Raw genomic sequence first — 17,194 nt, forward strand, 5'->3', positions numbered from 1 at the left:
TCCGCTCGCACGACCGGGACCGGGACCGGGACCGGGATCGGGACCGGGGCGGGGCGGGGTCGGGATCGCGATCGGGATCAGGATCGGGACCGGGATCGCGATCGGGGCGGGGCGGGGCCGGGATCTCCCTCACGCCCCGCCCCTCAGCCCCTCAGCGCCTCCCACAGCGCGCAGGCGCGAGCAGCTGGCGCCGCCCGGGCACGCGCGTTGCGCAGGCGCGGGGCCGCCCCGGGCCCGGCCGCGGGAGGTTGGAGCGTGTGAGGGGAGCCGGGGTGGTTTCACCAGGTGCTTTCTTCCTTCACCCCGGCCCTGGGGGTTTGTGCTCCCCGAGGGGCCTCCCTTCGCTTCGGGCTCCGTGCTGGGGCTATGTTTTTAGGGTGCAGCATCTCAGAACAAGCTCCGCGGGTCTATGGCCCTGCTTATGGGTTTCCCAGCCTTCTCTGTCGGTGGAAAACTGGCAAGGCAAAAGCTGTATTGAGTGTTAATAGAGCCTTTAGTTGCTGAGACAGTAAAAGGAGTGAGTGCCGTTGTATAACGTAGCAATAAGCAGGAAACCTGAGGGCGTAGTTACAGACGTACCCAAAGTGCAGAAATCATGTAAGTACTGAAAAGCAAAATTGTCTTTTCCCCTTCTAACTCAAATTTTCTTAACTTGCTGAACAGAATTTTTTGTGTGGTGACCAAGGGTTCTTAGCCTAAGATACACGAAAAGGATTTTAAGAGTGCAGGAGATCTGTGTGAATGTGCTGTCAAGTTACAACATTAGCAAACCAGTGGAAAAAGTATTTGTTAGGGTCATTTGAAAATTGCATCAGACAGTAAAGATAAAGAATCCTAGGATTGTTTGGGTTTTCTTAAACTATCTTTTAGGCTTGATATGATTTTGCTCCTTGGAAAGACTTATTACTTATTTGTGGCATACAGTATGCATAAGAATGATGTATCTTTTTTTAGGCTCTTGATTGCAACAAGACATAATAGTATTAAACTTCCATTATATATAATGGATGCTGTGGGCTTGCTGTTTAATTGATGGATTGCTAAAATACCCAATTAACTGGACTCTTTCCTAAGCTCTGGGGTTTTTTAATGGAGTACCGTATGTTCAGTTTTGAACAGCTGGGCAGGAACGTTGATTCCTAAGATAAATGAGGATCTCCATCCTTTGGTACCAAGCCAGGAGACCAGGGTTGCTGGGCCATTAAAGCTTTGGCATACTGAAGCTTTGGCAGTTTTCATCTGTGAAGAGGAAGCCCCTGGTGCCAGCCCTATGTTGCCTAGTTTTGGTTTGCAGGATTTTATTCTTGAGAGGCTTCTGTTTCAAAACTCCTAATTGCAATTTGCAGGTGAGTGGGGGTGCAGCTGTCGATTTTCCAGCTTTGTTCTGGTCGTTAGTAGGTGGTTCACAACTGCTAAACAAGCTCAACATGGCCAAATCGATTTGAAGTTGGTTCCTGCTGGGGGGTGTGACTTAGCCATTTTAATTATGGTGCCTTTCTGAGCTTGGGGTGCTTACTGTTAATAAAAACTGTGTAATTACTTTTTTAAGAAGCATCCCCAGAAGGATCTGGATTATTTTCAGAGATCTGGATACCCAATTATATTCTGTAGAAAAGATTTATTGTTTATACTGTGGGCAGCAAAAATTTTCCTGGCTCCACAGAGCTTTAGGAGCAAGGGGAAAAAGAATATATAAAAATGCATAGTAAAAAAAACTTTATGGCAGTTAGTAGTGTCACACATCCTCTCAAAAAAAAGCTGTTCACAAAGCAAGATGCTACTTAGCACATGAAACTGGTGTAACTTATGCAGATGTCTGTTTTGAACATGCCAATTAGAAAATAAGCCTTAGAATTTCATATCAGAGCTTTTTACTCATTTCTGCAGCCACATGGCTCGTTATAATCAGGTAACAGTGACACCATAATTCATTATGTCATTTAACAGAGACTGCTATTCATCTCAAGATGGAAGAGTCAGTGGTGGATAAATTGCCATCTTTGTGCAATACTCCAAAGGATGCTGGGGCAGCACCTGCACAGGGGACTAGTTCAGGGAAACAGGTATGAAAACTTAGTACTTTTCCAATTCTTCATAGTAACAGAAACACTTGTGGAATCATTAGGGAGTCAGAAGTCACTGAGACAGTGCTTGCTGGAAGGCTAGAGCCAGGCACCTTATACCTCTAGCTGCAAGGCTGTGCAGGTAAGGAATGTGCCTGCTGGGCTTTGCTCTGAAAATGCAGATGTTTACTGTAAATACAGAGTGATAAAGCAACATAACCCAAATGCTATACTAATAAATTGAAATATTATATAGCATGTGTGCTGGTTTTTTTGCTTGTTTGTTTTAACCTGTCATCTTCAGTGTTCTCAAATTCTAGTTTTCTGGGTTGGTCTGCATGCAGGAGGACTTTCTGTGACTTCTGCCTGCAGTGGAACAAAGTACAGTGCTTTCAGTTTGTCAGTTCTCCATAGTGTTGAGCTCTGCTTTGGTTTGTCCCAGCATGTGCAATGGTGATACTGTCACACTCAGCATCCAGATCTATGCAGGACAGGCCTGAGGCCTAATCCCCCACTCACATTTTAGTGCATTTCTATAAACAAAAATGCTAGACACAGATTATAAAAAATAATTATTTTGAAGAAAAAAAAAATCTTTTTTAAATGCTTGTGAAGTATCTCCAAAGCATGAACAGGTCAGAATTACAAAGGTGTTTCTAATATGTTCTAGAATACAGATATTTTGTACAAGTTCTAATACAGATGTATAGGATGGCACAGCAGGAAAAATAACCCTTGCCTCCATTAAACCAGAGGGGAAATTGATAGAATAAAATTAGCCAAATTGAAATATGCCATTTTTCTTTTACACAAAGACGAGTAAGTTTGCTTCAATAGAATACAGGATTTTGTCCAAAAACATGTGGAACTACACCTTTCCATATCTTGCAGCTGTGTGTGCAGATATATGAGAAAGGAACAAGTTAACTTTGTTCATGTTTTGAAGGCTATACAGAGAATTAGAAAGTCTGGCTTTACAATGATGTTAAATATAGTACATATTCTATGTAAACAATAATGATGGGTAAACAGTTTGAGATTTGATCAAAATTTAAGATTATTCTGACCACCTGGGTTTTTTGGGTTTATTTATTTTATTTTTTAGCAAATGAGTGCAGCTCTGAGGGAACGATTAAGGAAAACAAGACGTTCATTTAATGCCAGTTTTACAGTGGCAAAGCGGCTGAAAATAGACACTGAAGAGAAAGACACTGCTGGTGCTGGCACAGGGTGCTTGCCAGACACAAGTACAGACTGCTCCAGATTACAAGATGGGTCTGAAAACCTGGAAGGAAATGGCACTGGACATTCATGTTTCAAAAGTCCCTCAAAGCAGAGTGATCCCTGTGGATCAGCAGAGAATTTGAATGTGCTGCAGGATGATCTTGGTCAGCAGCAGTCCCTTGAGGAAAAAGCAAAGCTGGTGAAACAAGTGCAAGAGAAGGAGGAGCTGCTTCGTAGGCTCAAACTGGTGAAGATGTATCGATCCAAGGTGAGGCAACACTCACTGGTTTTCTAGTGTGCTGCTTGTGTATTGCCTCAGTTTAAGGCATTTTATAAGAATATCTGCAGAGTATCAAAACCTCTTTATGTCAGCAGATGATGACTCTCTTTTCCTTTGTCCCAATTTCAGAACAACCTGTCTGAGCTGCAGGCTTTGATAGTGAAGTGGAGAAGTAGCACCCAGCTGATGCTGTATGAGCTGCAGTCAGCCTTTTCTGCAGATGGCAAGAAAGTGAGTCTCACTCAGCTCATTGATACCTTTGGGTTAGAAGATCAGTTACTGCACTACAGCAGAACAGAAGAGGACTTTGTAGATGCCTAATCTACAGCTGCAGAGCTTTCTTTGCACAGACACAAAAGCAGAAAAGATTGAATACTTTCTGATTGTGTCAGAAGTGTTGGTCAGACAATGGACTTTATGCTTTGGGGTTAGGAGGTTTTCTCCAGAGATATTTGTAAAGCTGTATACATACCTACAGTAGGCACTGTAAAAGGCATTACTTCATGGAAAGAAATCAAACTGGCAATGTTTTGGAGAATCTGGCTTAATGACTTGGTCAGTGAATTTTTATTTAATAAAAATAAAATTAAGTCATAGTTGAATGGGTAGAAAGTAGTCAATTTTTTTATTAGTCTCTGCATGGTTACTTGTATTGAAATAACTCAAACTGTCAATTCTGTTCATGTTCAGATGGGGAAGAGTTCAGTTTGTTTGTAGATACATCCATTTTACAAATGTCTTCCTGGTGCCAGTCAGCCAGTGAAGGCTAATGACAACATTTTGTGAGTTAAGATAACTAATTTTGTTGATGTTAATATTCCAGAGCTAAGATGTTCTCACTAGCTTTAACTCCTAATTGAGGGAAATGTGCTGTAATGCACTTGCTTTCAAGTACTGGTCCAGACATTCTCTTCAAGGCTGCTGTCTCATAAACTTTCTGCCACAGCCTGAGGCAATAGAAGGGAAGGCAAGAAAATTGAAACCAACTTTCTATTCTGCTACACCTGAGAGCCAAGGGTTTTCTCTCTTCAAATAAATAAGAAAAACAAGGCCTTGTTTAATGGGATTGCTTCAAACACAGCCTCATAAAACTGAATAAACCTTGACCATTTCATTTATTCTTCAATAAATGCCTTTTTAAAAGTTTTATTTTATTTTATTTTATTTAACCTGAAATTGCTTATTTTCTCATCGTGGTCACTTCTGTTTTTTTATTTTCCTTAAAACCACTGCTTCTCCAGTATAACAATACATACATCTTAACTGCTTTACAACTCTCCCTGTTAGGAATCTTGTTTTCTTACTGGTTATACTCTACTCCTTTTGTTTACAGATGCTATATCCCGTTTCCTTAATAATGGAGTAATTTCTTAGCTCAAGAGAAAGAAAATCAAAGATCATACAGTACTTTTTAACCATTGGTAAAGCTCATTAGACTTCAGCCTGTACCTACACCTTGCTCTTAAGAATACTGACTGTTGCTGTCCAGAGAGAATGCAGAACAACCTTTATTGCAAATCACATTTTGAGTATTAAAGCACTATTTCTCTGCCTTTTTAAGCTTGTGCAAAAAGATGATGGTGCCTGGTGAAGGGGTCAGTTACCTTCTCCAAGGTCCTTGGCACATTTGGAAAGATGCTGCTTCTAGGGCAGTTCTGGCAGAAAGACAAAAGGTCTTGTAATAAGTGAGATGTAATTAGAATCCTTACAAATCCCAGTAAGAGATGGTAAAGCAAAAGAAGAGAGGTACAGGATCACAACTGAAATAGTTTTTTCTTACAAGGGTAGAATTTGAAGCTAAGGTATCAAAGCTATTCTTGCTCTCATAATGAAATGGGTTTAGATCTCATGTGAATTTATGAAAGAAGAATTGCATCACACCGTGGATCAGGGAAATAAAAAGCAGGGCCTATACTGAGTAGCTCAGGCTCCAGCAGCAGTTAACTTTATCACAGCTTCTTTATTAGCTGCTGTGGAGGGAGCTGGCAGAATACACTGCTTCTCAATGTAAAGGGGTGGGAGATGCCAGCAGGAGGCCAGATGCTTCCAAACTTGGTATTCCTGTGATTCTTCCTGTGGCAGCAGCCACAGCTCATGCTGGCTGTGGGTGATTACACCATGATAAGGCACAGCTGCCTTTGGTCAGGATGAAACAACCCTACATCTGCTCAGAAACCTACATCTGTGCCATCACAAAGGTAAATTATTATTTCAAATCCACAGACATGAATTGTAGCAGATGCCAATTGATGGATTTATCTTTAAAAGCTTTTACAATTGCATATTGCAAACAATGGACATACATAGATACTCCTTTCAGTCTACAATTTCTTGTATCCTTTGTTTTCTGTAATGACCTATATGGTTTATATTATAAAACCAGTATAAATAAATCTCATCAACTGAAATATAATGGGGGTAAGACCAGGTGTAAAAAATACAAATCAGACAACCACACATCTTTCAAATGGAAGTTATTTTTTAAGGAATTACAGAAGAAACAATTTGTGGAAAGAAAAGTTCACGGAGAAGAATCAGCTGTCAAAACTTTTTTCTTAGATTAGGACCATGGTATTATTCATCTGTCTAGACTCTGATTTTCAAACAACCTGGTGTGTTCCTGGTTTCCAAGCTTCAGTTTCTAACTGAAGAATTGTAAGCTGTTTTTCCTGTTCCCTTATAAGGTCCCGTAGATATTTCTGCTTCAGAATCTCTTGGTAACGCTGCCGTGTGTTCTCTTCAGAAATATCCCGTGTGTCTGCAGGAAACAAAGCACTAGTGTTAGCCTGTGCTCATAGGGGATGTGTAGTCCATCTTTATATGGGACCTGTCCTGGGGTTATTCCAAATTCTGTATAAAATAGGCAAGCATTTTATAAAAGGCTCACAGTTGAGCTTAAGAACCTTTATAGTGCTGAATAAAGCAAATTATTTTATAAAGGCACTGGGCATGCTTTCTTCATGCTTCTAGCAAGTACCCACTGTTTTGAAAATCTGTAACTGTTTTCCATTAGTGAAAAGATTTCTATAAGTTTTCCTAAAAGTGAATACTATTCTTAGCTTCACATTACTTCCTCTGTTCTCTTGGAAGGGTGGGAAGAAGCCCATTGAAGAGCTCTCAGAAAAAATGAAAGCATGTTGCCTAAAAAACTGTAATATTTTGACTTGAACAGTTTCAGGAATTCAGTCAGTTAGCTTTGTTTACAAGAGCCACAAGAGTCTCCAGGTAACTCTTCAGTGACCGTGTTAGGTTTTGGCAGGAAGGACTCTGCTCATTGTGCACATTCAGTAACAGGCACTGCCCCTCAGCTGATGGTGGAGAACAGCACTGTCCAGCCTTGGAGTTAATTTCTGAACATCCTTTGCTTGTGCTTTAAAGTGCATCACTGGACTCACCAGCTGCCTTGAAGATGTGCATCCTTTCTGACACAGACACAAGCATTTCCTTCAGCTGCAGGCTGAGTTCATAGTTTGCTTGCTCTTTTAGATGGATGCACTTTTTCAGCTCTCTGACTTTTTTCTGATGGTTCTTCACATTCTTCTTGTGCAACTGTCCATTTTGAGATGAATAAAACAAATATATGAGGTCATACAAAAACTGTTCAGGCAAACTTATGATGAAAAACTATAACTTTAAGCACTGTGCTATAGCTTGATAAACTTTAATGTGTGTTGATTTGACTAGTAACATTGTAAACTTTACCTTGTAAAGTGTTTTTCACACACAGTATCTCAGTTTATGGACTTCTAATTTAAGGAGCAGCCAAGGAATAAAGAGGTATAGGTCAGGAAGAGATATATATTCAAGATAAAACTTGAAAGGCAAAGGGAGAAAAGGAAGTCAATGGAATGCATGAGTTAAGGACATGCTCTTGGCTGCTGGGAGCTGCTGAAGCTGATGGATGGGCTGTAAAGGGACAAGATAAATACTAAAGCTTGAAGAGGAAGAGGAAGCTGATGCCAAGTAGCACAACTTGGAGAAAATCCAGTGAAATCACTTAAAAACAATGACAGTCATAATTTGAATGGTGAAATACATGAGGCAGCCAGCAAATCAGATTGTTGTATTTTACTTTGAATACAGAAGGAAGGAATATTTTGCTGGTGGTCCTGCAGCAAAACATTAAACAGAGAACACTGAAGGAATGCTTCATTAGAAATGGAAGAGTGATTTTATAGGCAGTGCTGTGTAAGAAGTGATTAGCAGATCTGCATTCAGGATAGGAAAGTATTTAATTCCAGTAACAGAGCAAGTAGATAGGCTTCATCTCTGCAACAATCCATGTATGATGACTGCTTCCAAACATCAGAGAACTGCTGCTGGAGACAGCACAGCTCAATTGAGGAAACTATTGAAGCCAGATGGACAAATACATGATATACATATCTACATCTATATATCTATATCTATATCTATATATATCTACATCTATCTATAGCTATATCTAATCTATATCTGTATATCTATCTATAACTATATCTTTATATCATCTATATCTACCTCTGTGTACTATTATGGATGTATTCCAACAGTCCTTGAGTTAGCATGCCTATATCAATTGCATTTGTTCTTTCAAACATCTCTTGCTAATGGAGGCAAGGAGCTGCATTTAAAGTAAGGCTGTGTGTCTCAGATGTGGTGGTTCCCTTGGATTTACCTTATCCATGACTCCAAGGCTCTGCTCCATTCCTGCTAAGTGCTGAGACATGTGGGTGTCATAGTTCTGCATGGTTAGGAACTGAAGAAATAAAACCAGAAAAAATTACCTTATGCTTGTTCATTCTCAAAAATTTCACTCTTCTATAAAGAAAAACATACCATGTGAAATCAAAAAAACTGGAATTCTGCAGTGGTAAAGCTTACTAGTGATCATACTTGTAAGGATACACTTGGATGCTGTGTGAGTACTAGACTGTGCAGCTGTTAAAAAGGATGTTATCTATTCTATATTTATAATGAAAACAAGGGCCAAACAAGTATGCTGAGGTTGTCAAAAACCCTAAGCTATGCTTTTGCTTATAATGTAATCTAAACTAACATAGCTGGAGGCCTAAGATTGTCATTAGGTAGAGAGGAAAATTATTTTCTGTCTAGTGGCTTCCCAATCATTCTTCCTTCTTTTGTTGTTCTATCTGCATAGTAATTGACATATCAGAGAATTTATTGATTTTTTTCCTTGAGCATACTGCTACTAAAATATCTCTTTATCAAATGACAAATCAAAAACCCCATAATGTTTTATGGGTCTATAACAGGAATGTTTTATGGACCTATAACAAGCAGTAGACAGGTTCCTGTAGATGTAGATTCATCCTTCCAGAGTACTGTCCCATCAAAATGACAGGCAAAATTCTAGTTAGAGGAGGAGAAACAGGCAAGACCCAGAAGGGGCTCCTTGTCTACAGGATTAAGCTTCTTTCTCTCACTGCTTCATTAACAGGCCTCATTCCAAATGGTCTCAGGTCCTTGCCCACACACATCTAAACCATCTTTCTTTCCATTCCTGTTCTTGGGATATGTTTTACCTTGTCTTTCCCACTAACCCCATATTTCTAATCAAAAAGTAACATAAGTCTGTTCTCTCAGGGCATTTGAATTCTGATTAAACTGGTAAATGCCTTTACTATGGGCAGTTTAACTCTCTCTGAAAGGCAAGAGTTCTGCTCATCAGTTTAATGAACTGAGCTAACAGCAACTCTGGTGATAAATTTGCCACAAGAATTTTTCAACTTGCTGTCACATCACCTCTTTATAAAGCTGTTCTGGTGATTGGTGTTAGTTATGAAAGTCCTGTGATTCAGAACAAGCATTTTGTGGAGCAGCAGTACAGATGAAGATTAAGCAAAGCATATGTTTTGAATTTTCTTCTAATATTTGGATTGAATTGCAATATTCTTACCTGCTGTCCAACATTTTCCTTTTTCTCTGTGCTTTATAGCTGTCCCCACTGCTGTATCTCCAGCCTGCCCATCCTTCAACATGCCTTACTCCAAACCTTTATGCCATCCACATCATCACCATAAGATTTCCCTACAGTCTTCTATATCCCATACTGCAATACCCTCAGGCTTTCCCTACAACCTCTCTTCTTCCTCCTTTCTTCTCCCAGTGGCATCCTTGGCTGTGTCCCAAAGCCTTTTCCTTTTTCCTGGCCTGCCAGCTGGGCTTGTTCAAAGCTATGTATATGCTGCCCTGCTGGCAGCTGCCCCCTCCTGCCTGCCGGGCATGGAGAACAATTCCCTGTTCTGCTGCTGAGCCAGCACATGGCAGGGAGAGGGTGGGACTTGCTCAGTCTCCATGTAGAGCAAAGTTATGGTATTTCTGTGCAGTACCAGATGGGGGCACCTCAGACCTTTCACCTAAAAAAACCTCTGCTCGATATAAGAGATCTGTTCATTGTGGCTGCAAAATCCTGATTCCTTATTCAATACCAGTTTTGAAACATTAAGAGTTAAGGCTAATTTTGCCTTAATTTACACTGTAACATCCCAAAGAATTTCATCACTTCTCAATCTCGTGAGCAAGACTTCCCTTTGAAAGCTGAATTGTTGCCCTATTAGGAATCATGTTTCTCTAGTAATAAGAGATTTATGAGGTATAAATATAAAAGATCTTTCTTACAGGTATAGGCAGCATATTTTTCTGCAGTTAAAATATAAATCAGAAAAAGCAACTCACTAGCTGGCAATTTTTTGAAATAGGTAGTATTACAATATCCCGAGCCTTCTCTTTCAGATCTTGTATCTGCATTTTCATTTTCTTGTGTTCCCATTCCAGCTGTATTATCCCTTTAGAGAAGTCTTTATATTCTACCATGGCAGTAATTTTTTTTTCTCCTTGAGCCTAAAAAATAGATCAATCTTAATTAACACACTTTACAGATTATGGAATAATTGTTTGCAACAAGATGGGCAAGTTTCCAAAGTCATAATTTTAGTCAATTAAACATGTTAAACTGCAATCTCTTTCCAGACTTTGCTCCAGATGGTTATCTTTTAAGGACGTTTATTCTCTTTTATGCCTACAGCCTTAGATCACAGAAATAGATGAAAAAAATGACAACTAATCTCTCTCCATCTATCTATTTTATATAAGAATGGAAAGGCATTTTAGGTCTACAAAATACAAGCTTGCTCTGTTTAAGGTATTTTGCACATGGTACTGAAGGCTTTGTGCAGTAGCAGTAAAAGAAAATGTTTGTACAGCTAGAATGCCTAAAAAAAGAACATTTCATGAGATATGAAAAACTGTTTTAAGTATCATCACCAATTTCACCTTACATATAAAGCTGTATTAATTTTTAAATTTAATGTGAGCCACTATTAAAATGCTTCTTACAAGTTTGCCTGGAGGGAATTTTTGGACTTGTGCCCATGATATTAGCATTTTCTAGTTACAATGTATGTATAAGTGATGGTGTGTCTAAAGACTGTCACCATTTCATTGATCTGAATTGTATTGATCAAACATCAAGAAAGCAGTCTGCACTGCAATCTTTACATCATGAGAAGAGACATTAGAGAATTCTTAATAGCTTCTAGATTACAATTGAGCCTGCTGGTGTTGTAATGAATTGAAACTAAATGTCAAACTGGAGAAAAAGCTGAGCCTCTGAAGGACAATACATTTGTTTAGAAAGCTTAAATTTCCTCCAGATTATGTAAATTACCGCAAGACTGCAATTCAGTTCTTCAACAACTCTCCTGTCAATGAGAACAGCATCACTGTAGTCTGGGATCCGAGTACTTCCCAATTCCACCTGTCCTTGCTTTAGCAAAAACTGGACAATCACATTCTGCTGAAGCTTCATCTTCTCCTCCTTCAGCCTAAGATGGCAGAAAACAAAAATGGCCTTTATTGATTTCAACAGGATTATATAAATCCTCCCATGATTCTCAGTGTTTATATTTGTTACAGGTAGGTGGTGTTTTCATGTGGGGCTTACTCTTTGACAAACTTTGTCTTCTGTTTGCTGCTAAATGGACTAAAAAATCTGAAACTTATGGTATATTTTATCCATGTAACTTATGGATTCAGTTTAACATACTGTAGTGATGTTCTGAGGGAAAATGTTATTTCTCAAAAGAAATCTTAATATCAATTGAAAAGAAAACAAAAGAGGCCTCCAGCCAGGGTCCATTTTCCTGTATATTTTACTTTGGAATTTATTCTTGAATGATAATGAATGTGAAAATTATGTTATATATATAAAAAAAATCAAATATTGCAAGTCCAGGCACCAATGAGACCTAGCTAAAAGAGTGCTGGAGAACAGACACTAGTGATGGTGTATAATTTTGCTTGTAAGTTTTGGTTCTGTGTTAGTGGAGTATTAAAGGTCAGCTGAACATTGGAAAAGACACAAAATTACCTAGTGAGTTCTTGGAAAGTGTTCTCTAATTCTGATTTCATCTGCTCATTCTCTTCTACTCTTCTCTGGTGACAGGCCTTCATCTCTCCCAATGCTAGGATCTTCCCTTTCACCTAGGCAAGCAACATTGTGACATTGCCAACTTTTCAACTTTGTCACTGTGTCAGGGCAAGCCTCTTCAAGGACAGAAAAGACAAGTTCTTAAGAAGATATCTGTATATATAAATATGCAGCCAGTATTCTGAGAATCTCAGCACATCATACGAGACATAAAGGTTACAATCATTGTACTCTGCTCAGGAAATTATTTGTTCATATATGCATAGTTTATTCATATGAAGGGAAATCAAATTTGCTTCTCTTTTGGTCAAATTTAATGTATATCTATCTCTGCATAATTCAGATTTATTCATTCATGCTTTTATAATGAACAAATACATCTCCAGAAACACCTTTTGGTAAGAATTGCTCTTTATATTCTGGAAAATTATTGGAATGCATTGGTGCAAGTGTAGAATGCTTATGGGAGAGGATGACTTCAACAGATAATGGGAATCAAATACCTTATAGGTTTTTTTTGTATGGATAGAGCAAAGAAAAATGATAATTTTTTATTTTTAATGAAACCATATCAAGGTCACAATTATTCTGATCAAATCCATCCATATTAATATGCTAATTTTTCCTCTGAAGTACCACAGCCTGAACTAGAGAACAGGTTTCCCTGTTAATCTGAATTGAATATAGCCAGAACAAACTTTCAAAGGCCAATGGAGCATATGTATCCTGCATTGTTATTTCACCACTAGCTTGAGCCTACATGAGAACTCCACTAAAGCTTAAGACTCAAAAATATCAAGAAGTATACAGGCGAAATAAAGAATTTTACATACCAACTCCTCATTCTTAATTTTATTTCGTCTAGCTAGACAAAAACGTTTCCACATAGACTGGTTTAAGCCACTAGGCATGTGCTCAGGACTATCCAGTTCATCCATGGCTTTCATTAAAAGGGAAAGTGCATCTTGGTAATCCTCAGCTGATTCCTTCACATAGGGGTTAGCTGTGTCAAGGAGGGTTTCTTTCCTTGGGGTCCTAGTGCACACACACAGCACAGACAGGATGTACTTTGTATTTTCTCTTGCACAGAAGAAAGTCACAAAAAACTAAGAATGTTTCATACTCTCAATCTCTTGCAAAAATCAAATAGATAAAACTATAAGAAATACAAATATTGTCTTTGAACCTGATGATTGTTTAGATTGCATAAAATGCAGATTTTGTGGAGTGGATAAGGAAATGTATATTCAAAATAGCAATTGTTAGTGTGATGGGAAATTACCTATGCAATAAAAAGCAGGCAATATAATTTGGATTATTAGAATAAATAGTATACTCATTCTTGACTTACAAGAAATATTACTATTTAAATAATGGAGTTGGAGGAGAACTTACTCTGGTCGTTGTTTGTAAAGTTGCAAAAGTTCCTCAAGGAGATTACCAGATAAATCAGCAAACTGCTTTATAAAACCAAGTTCCAGGTTCTGGGGATGGGGAAGAAAGCTTTCTTGTTACCACAATATTATTTTTTTAAAAAGTATCAACCTACCCATATCATAGAAATACAGGGTACAGTGCTTTTCCAAGTGCTCCCAAACATCACAGGAATCTGCAATAGATTCATAGATTCTTCTATGCACACACTGTCCTTTACTGCCTCATTTTACTGAGCAGTGAGTTGGCCAGAACTCTTTTTACAGAGAAGTACATTCTTCTCATTATGAAGATACATTAACTTTTGAACTTACATTTATGAACAACATTAACTTCTGAAACTCCTTGTTTTTCCAAGAGTCTCACCTGCCCTTCATGTAATGCATCTTTATAGGGGCCCATGGAAGCCTCAACACCATATTTTGCAGCCAGGATTTTTCTTGCACCCTTGACCTATAGTAAAGCCAAAAGATTTAAGGAATGAAGCAGCCAGCAGAAGCAGTGAATGGCTATTCACATACAGTGATGAAGCTGACACCTTCTTATTTCTAGAGATAACCTTGTGAGCTATTTTAAGTAACCATAACATGCCTTCTTCAGGGGTCACTTGTAGATACTGCTAGAAGATGAAGAGCTGTGAAATTAAAATAACCTGCTGCTTAAGAATTTAACAAATGTGTGTAAGAAATGCTTACAAACCTTTTGAAACATTAAATGTAATGACATATGTTGATACCTTTTTTCTATAGGGATTTCTTTTTGCTTTCATGTCATCTCAGGTAAGACCAGTCAAAAAATCTCAAATGTTGTGCAGTGGAGATTTCTTAACAATTTCCTCATTGTCATGGCAGAGTTCTGCTATGTGTCAGGATACTGAAGTCCTGTTTTATAGAGGCTGTGAAATGCTAATACTCTGCTGGGGAGACAGTTTTGTTGTATTTGATGATTTCCAGGGACCAAAATTGTACCAATGGGACAATTTAAAAAATGAAAAAAAAAAAAAATTTAAAAAACTGAAAATTGTAAGCTGGTGTATGCTTGCCCTCAGCTTTAAAACTAGTCCAGCCAATTCAGTGCTGGGGGCTAGATGCCTGTTTGCAATCCCTCCCTGCAGCTCACAACAGGCTGCTGGCAGCTCCAAACACACAGTGCTCTGCAGGACATCTGGAGGACATGTGGAGGCAGCAGTGTATTATCTGTGGACTCATGAACAGCTCCATGAAGGCAAAGTGGCCAAATGGGATAATATTGTCCAAAAAGCCAGAACCAACCTGCAGGCTACAGTAAGAGACAGTAAGAGACTTGCACTGAAACCCTGACCTACTACTGTACTTTCAGCTTGATACCAGGTACTAAAGAAGATTATATGTAGCAAACAAATAGCAGCATCCCCTTCTGAATGTATGAAGTTTTACCAAAGAGCTCCAGATGAACCAAGCTGAGTACCTATTAAGAAAATCAGAGGTATATATAATGTTTGTCACCTGTACAAATCGAAAAAAACCCAAACCAATGACCCTGTAAGTTGTCAGAAAGTCCTTCATGGCAAGATTTTGGTTTGGAAAAAAAGAGACTTCACATGAAACTATACTGTAAAGATTACATTACTCCTAATAACAGCATTCCAAATGATAACTTACTTTTTCTTTCTTCTTTTTCGTAAGGAATTTATGAAGTCCAGCTTCTCTACAGTCCAACTCTTCATCCAACAGTAAAGTGTAAATGAGATTGAGTATTTTGAGTTCTTCCTGTGAAAGGGTTGCAATAAAAAAAAGGTAACATTTCTGCTGCACAGAGGCAGAGATAAAAACTTAGTGCTTTTTTGCAATACCTGGTAGATGACCATGTCTGTTTTCAGTTTCTTTTCAGAGAGTTTGCGGACAATCTCATCAAAATTTTGTGTTGTTTCCTTGATGGAAACTTCAATTTTGTTCCATTCATTTCTCAGAAACTGAGGAAGGGAAGGACAAGAGCAGCAATATTACATCTGGAGGAACAAATAATTCTCTCTCTCTCTCTCTCTCTCTCTCTATATATATATATATATATGAGATGATGGAGAATGCAGAATAAGGAACTGTATAATTCAGTCAAAAGGCCACAGAAATTGCTTAGTTTGGAATGAGAGTTTTGCCAGGCTACAAAGTTATGTTGTTCCAATACCATTTTGAAGAATAAATATAATTGTATTATTTGTGTATGGCATCAGCAACTCTGGGAATGAACCTGAAAAACACATTTTAGAAATACTACTGCATTTGTGAAGGGAAGTTACCTTCTCAGGATATCACAACTTTTACAATATTTTGCCCATAGTAATTAAATGGAGACTGCCTAATTCTGTCTAAGGATTTATTTAATATGCCACATGATCTTTGATGGTCATTTATTCTTAGTTTATCCTATTTATCAGTATTCATTTTTAGAAGTTGCTTCTGAGAAAGATGAAGCTTTGGTCATAAGCACTGTGAACAAACCCATCTTTTCTTTATTTCAATTTACCTGTCTATATTCTTCTTTTCCTTCATTCAGTTCCTTGACATTTTTCTCATATTCATCAAATATTTTCTTTTCTTCTTCAGTCCAAAGATCCTCAGGTCTAGATAAAAAAGATGGTGGAGGAATATCCTGGAAATATTGAAGAAAAATATGTTTAAAAAGCAATATTAAGTATACATCAGCACACTAACAAACTACACCATGCATTAATTTAACAAAAGGTATTTCTTAGGAAGGTACAAGCCTTAAATCAAAGTAACATATATATTCTGTTGCTCTAGTGTATATGTACACTAAAATGCCTTCCACCAGTAATTTAAGTGTATATATATCATGCTAGACTCACTGGCTTACAGGAATTCACTACTGGATCTTGCAAAATACAAGAATCTGGTACTCAAATACTACTGGCAGTACAAGATACACCACATTTTCTGTTTCAGAACCACAAACCTAACTCCATGCTAATGTAAACTTCTATGCAGAGTTGTAATTTTCCAAAACAGATCCATTTCAGAGGAGTCCTTGGATCTGCCCTACCCTATTTCTGTTGCACTCCTTCACATCCTTTCCTTCCTCTACTGCTGTACAATCTATATTTGGTGAGTTAAATGAAAAACAGTGTTTTTCTGTAAGATTACAGCCATGGATGATTGACTTTTGACTCAGCAATATAGTTGTTGTAATGGTAATATATTAGATAGATGTACATTAAATAGATGGTGTTCCTATAGTATTCCACTGTGATAGGAACAGGAGTTGATAGGTAATTCTATACAGGCAGCAGAATCTTGTGTTTGTTTTGGTGCATGCTCTTTTATGGAGTCTCTTTGCTCATAATGCAGTTCTACAGTTCAGCTTTTTTCTCTCACTGAGGTTGGAGATATTTGCTGGTTGAATTTCACATTGCCAGAAGAGCCCACAGGTTTCTTAAAGCACATGGCAGAAACACATCTCACCAATTTCAAAATGTCTTCCCTCCTGATTTCCAGCACTCCACCCATCATGTCATCAAGTGCACGCAGCCTTTCATCGTCCTGGGAAGAACCACAAAAATACTTGAAAGTACAAAAGGAACTGCAGCAATTGCAAGTTTGGGGGATGGCAACAGTGTTCACCTCTAGATTATTCAGTGTGTCATTAGCAGATTGATGCTTTTTGGGGCTGTGTGTTAAACATCCCAAAAGTTTATGTTTTTTCTGGTAGAATACTTATATGCCAAATAACTTACTAAAACTGCCATTGTGGCAGTTTTGGAAAGAA

At 38.3% G+C, this 17,194-nt stretch overlaps 2 protein-coding genes across 4 annotated transcripts in view; one reads left to right on the forward strand and one right to left on the reverse strand.

Annotated features, from left to right (window-relative positions):
* The first annotated feature begins 222 nt into the window (after positions 1-222).
* On the forward strand, positions 223-5,902 carry SFR1 (SWI5 dependent homologous recombination repair protein 1). 2 transcript variants are annotated; one of them, XM_079311925.1, is made up of 4 exons: positions 223-597; positions 1,948-2,205; positions 3,169-3,555; positions 3,697-5,902. In XM_079311925.1, exons 3-4 carry the CDS (start codon positions 3,172-3,174, stop codon positions 3,886-3,888), a joined length of 576 nt encoding a protein of 191 aa, XP_079168051.1. In that variant the 5' UTR covers positions 223-597; positions 1,948-2,205; positions 3,169-3,171; the 3' UTR covers positions 3,889-5,902. The 2 variants fall into 2 exon arrangements, with proteins under 2 accessions (XP_079168051.1, XP_079168050.1); XM_079311924.1 differs by having other exon boundaries at positions 1,948-2,063.
* A 126-nt stretch (positions 5,903-6,028) lies between these two features.
* The window catches only part of CFAP43 (cilia and flagella associated protein 43), a 42,195-nt gene continuing 31,029 nt past the window's right edge, over positions 6,029-17,194 (reverse strand). For both annotated transcript variants that reach the window (XM_079311923.1, XM_079311922.1), the window contains 13 exons: positions 16,891-16,968; positions 15,935-16,060; positions 15,264-15,383; positions 15,073-15,180; positions 13,799-13,885; positions 13,394-13,482; positions 12,832-13,033; positions 11,939-12,051; positions 11,237-11,393; positions 10,246-10,410; positions 8,225-8,305; positions 6,963-7,116; positions 6,029-6,325 (listed from right to left, as the gene is read on the reverse strand). In XM_079311923.1, coding sequence (XP_079168049.1) covers positions 6,168-6,325; positions 6,963-7,116; positions 8,225-8,305; positions 10,246-10,410; positions 11,237-11,393; positions 11,939-12,051; positions 12,832-13,033; positions 13,394-13,482; positions 13,799-13,885; positions 15,073-15,180; positions 15,264-15,383; positions 15,935-16,060; positions 16,891-16,968 — 1,638 coding nt within the window. In that variant the 3' untranslated portion in view covers positions 6,029-6,167. The remainder of the gene's footprint in view (positions 6,326-6,962; positions 7,117-8,224; positions 8,306-10,245; positions 10,411-11,236; positions 11,394-11,938; positions 12,052-12,831; positions 13,034-13,393; positions 13,483-13,798; positions 13,886-15,072; positions 15,181-15,263; positions 15,384-15,934; positions 16,061-16,890; positions 16,969-17,194) is intronic.

Source organism: Erithacus rubecula, assembly GCF_903797595.1.
Source record: "Erithacus rubecula genome assembly, chromosome: 9".
In the NCBI taxonomy this organism is placed as follows: domain Eukaryota; kingdom Metazoa; phylum Chordata; class Aves; order Passeriformes; family Muscicapidae; genus Erithacus; species Erithacus rubecula.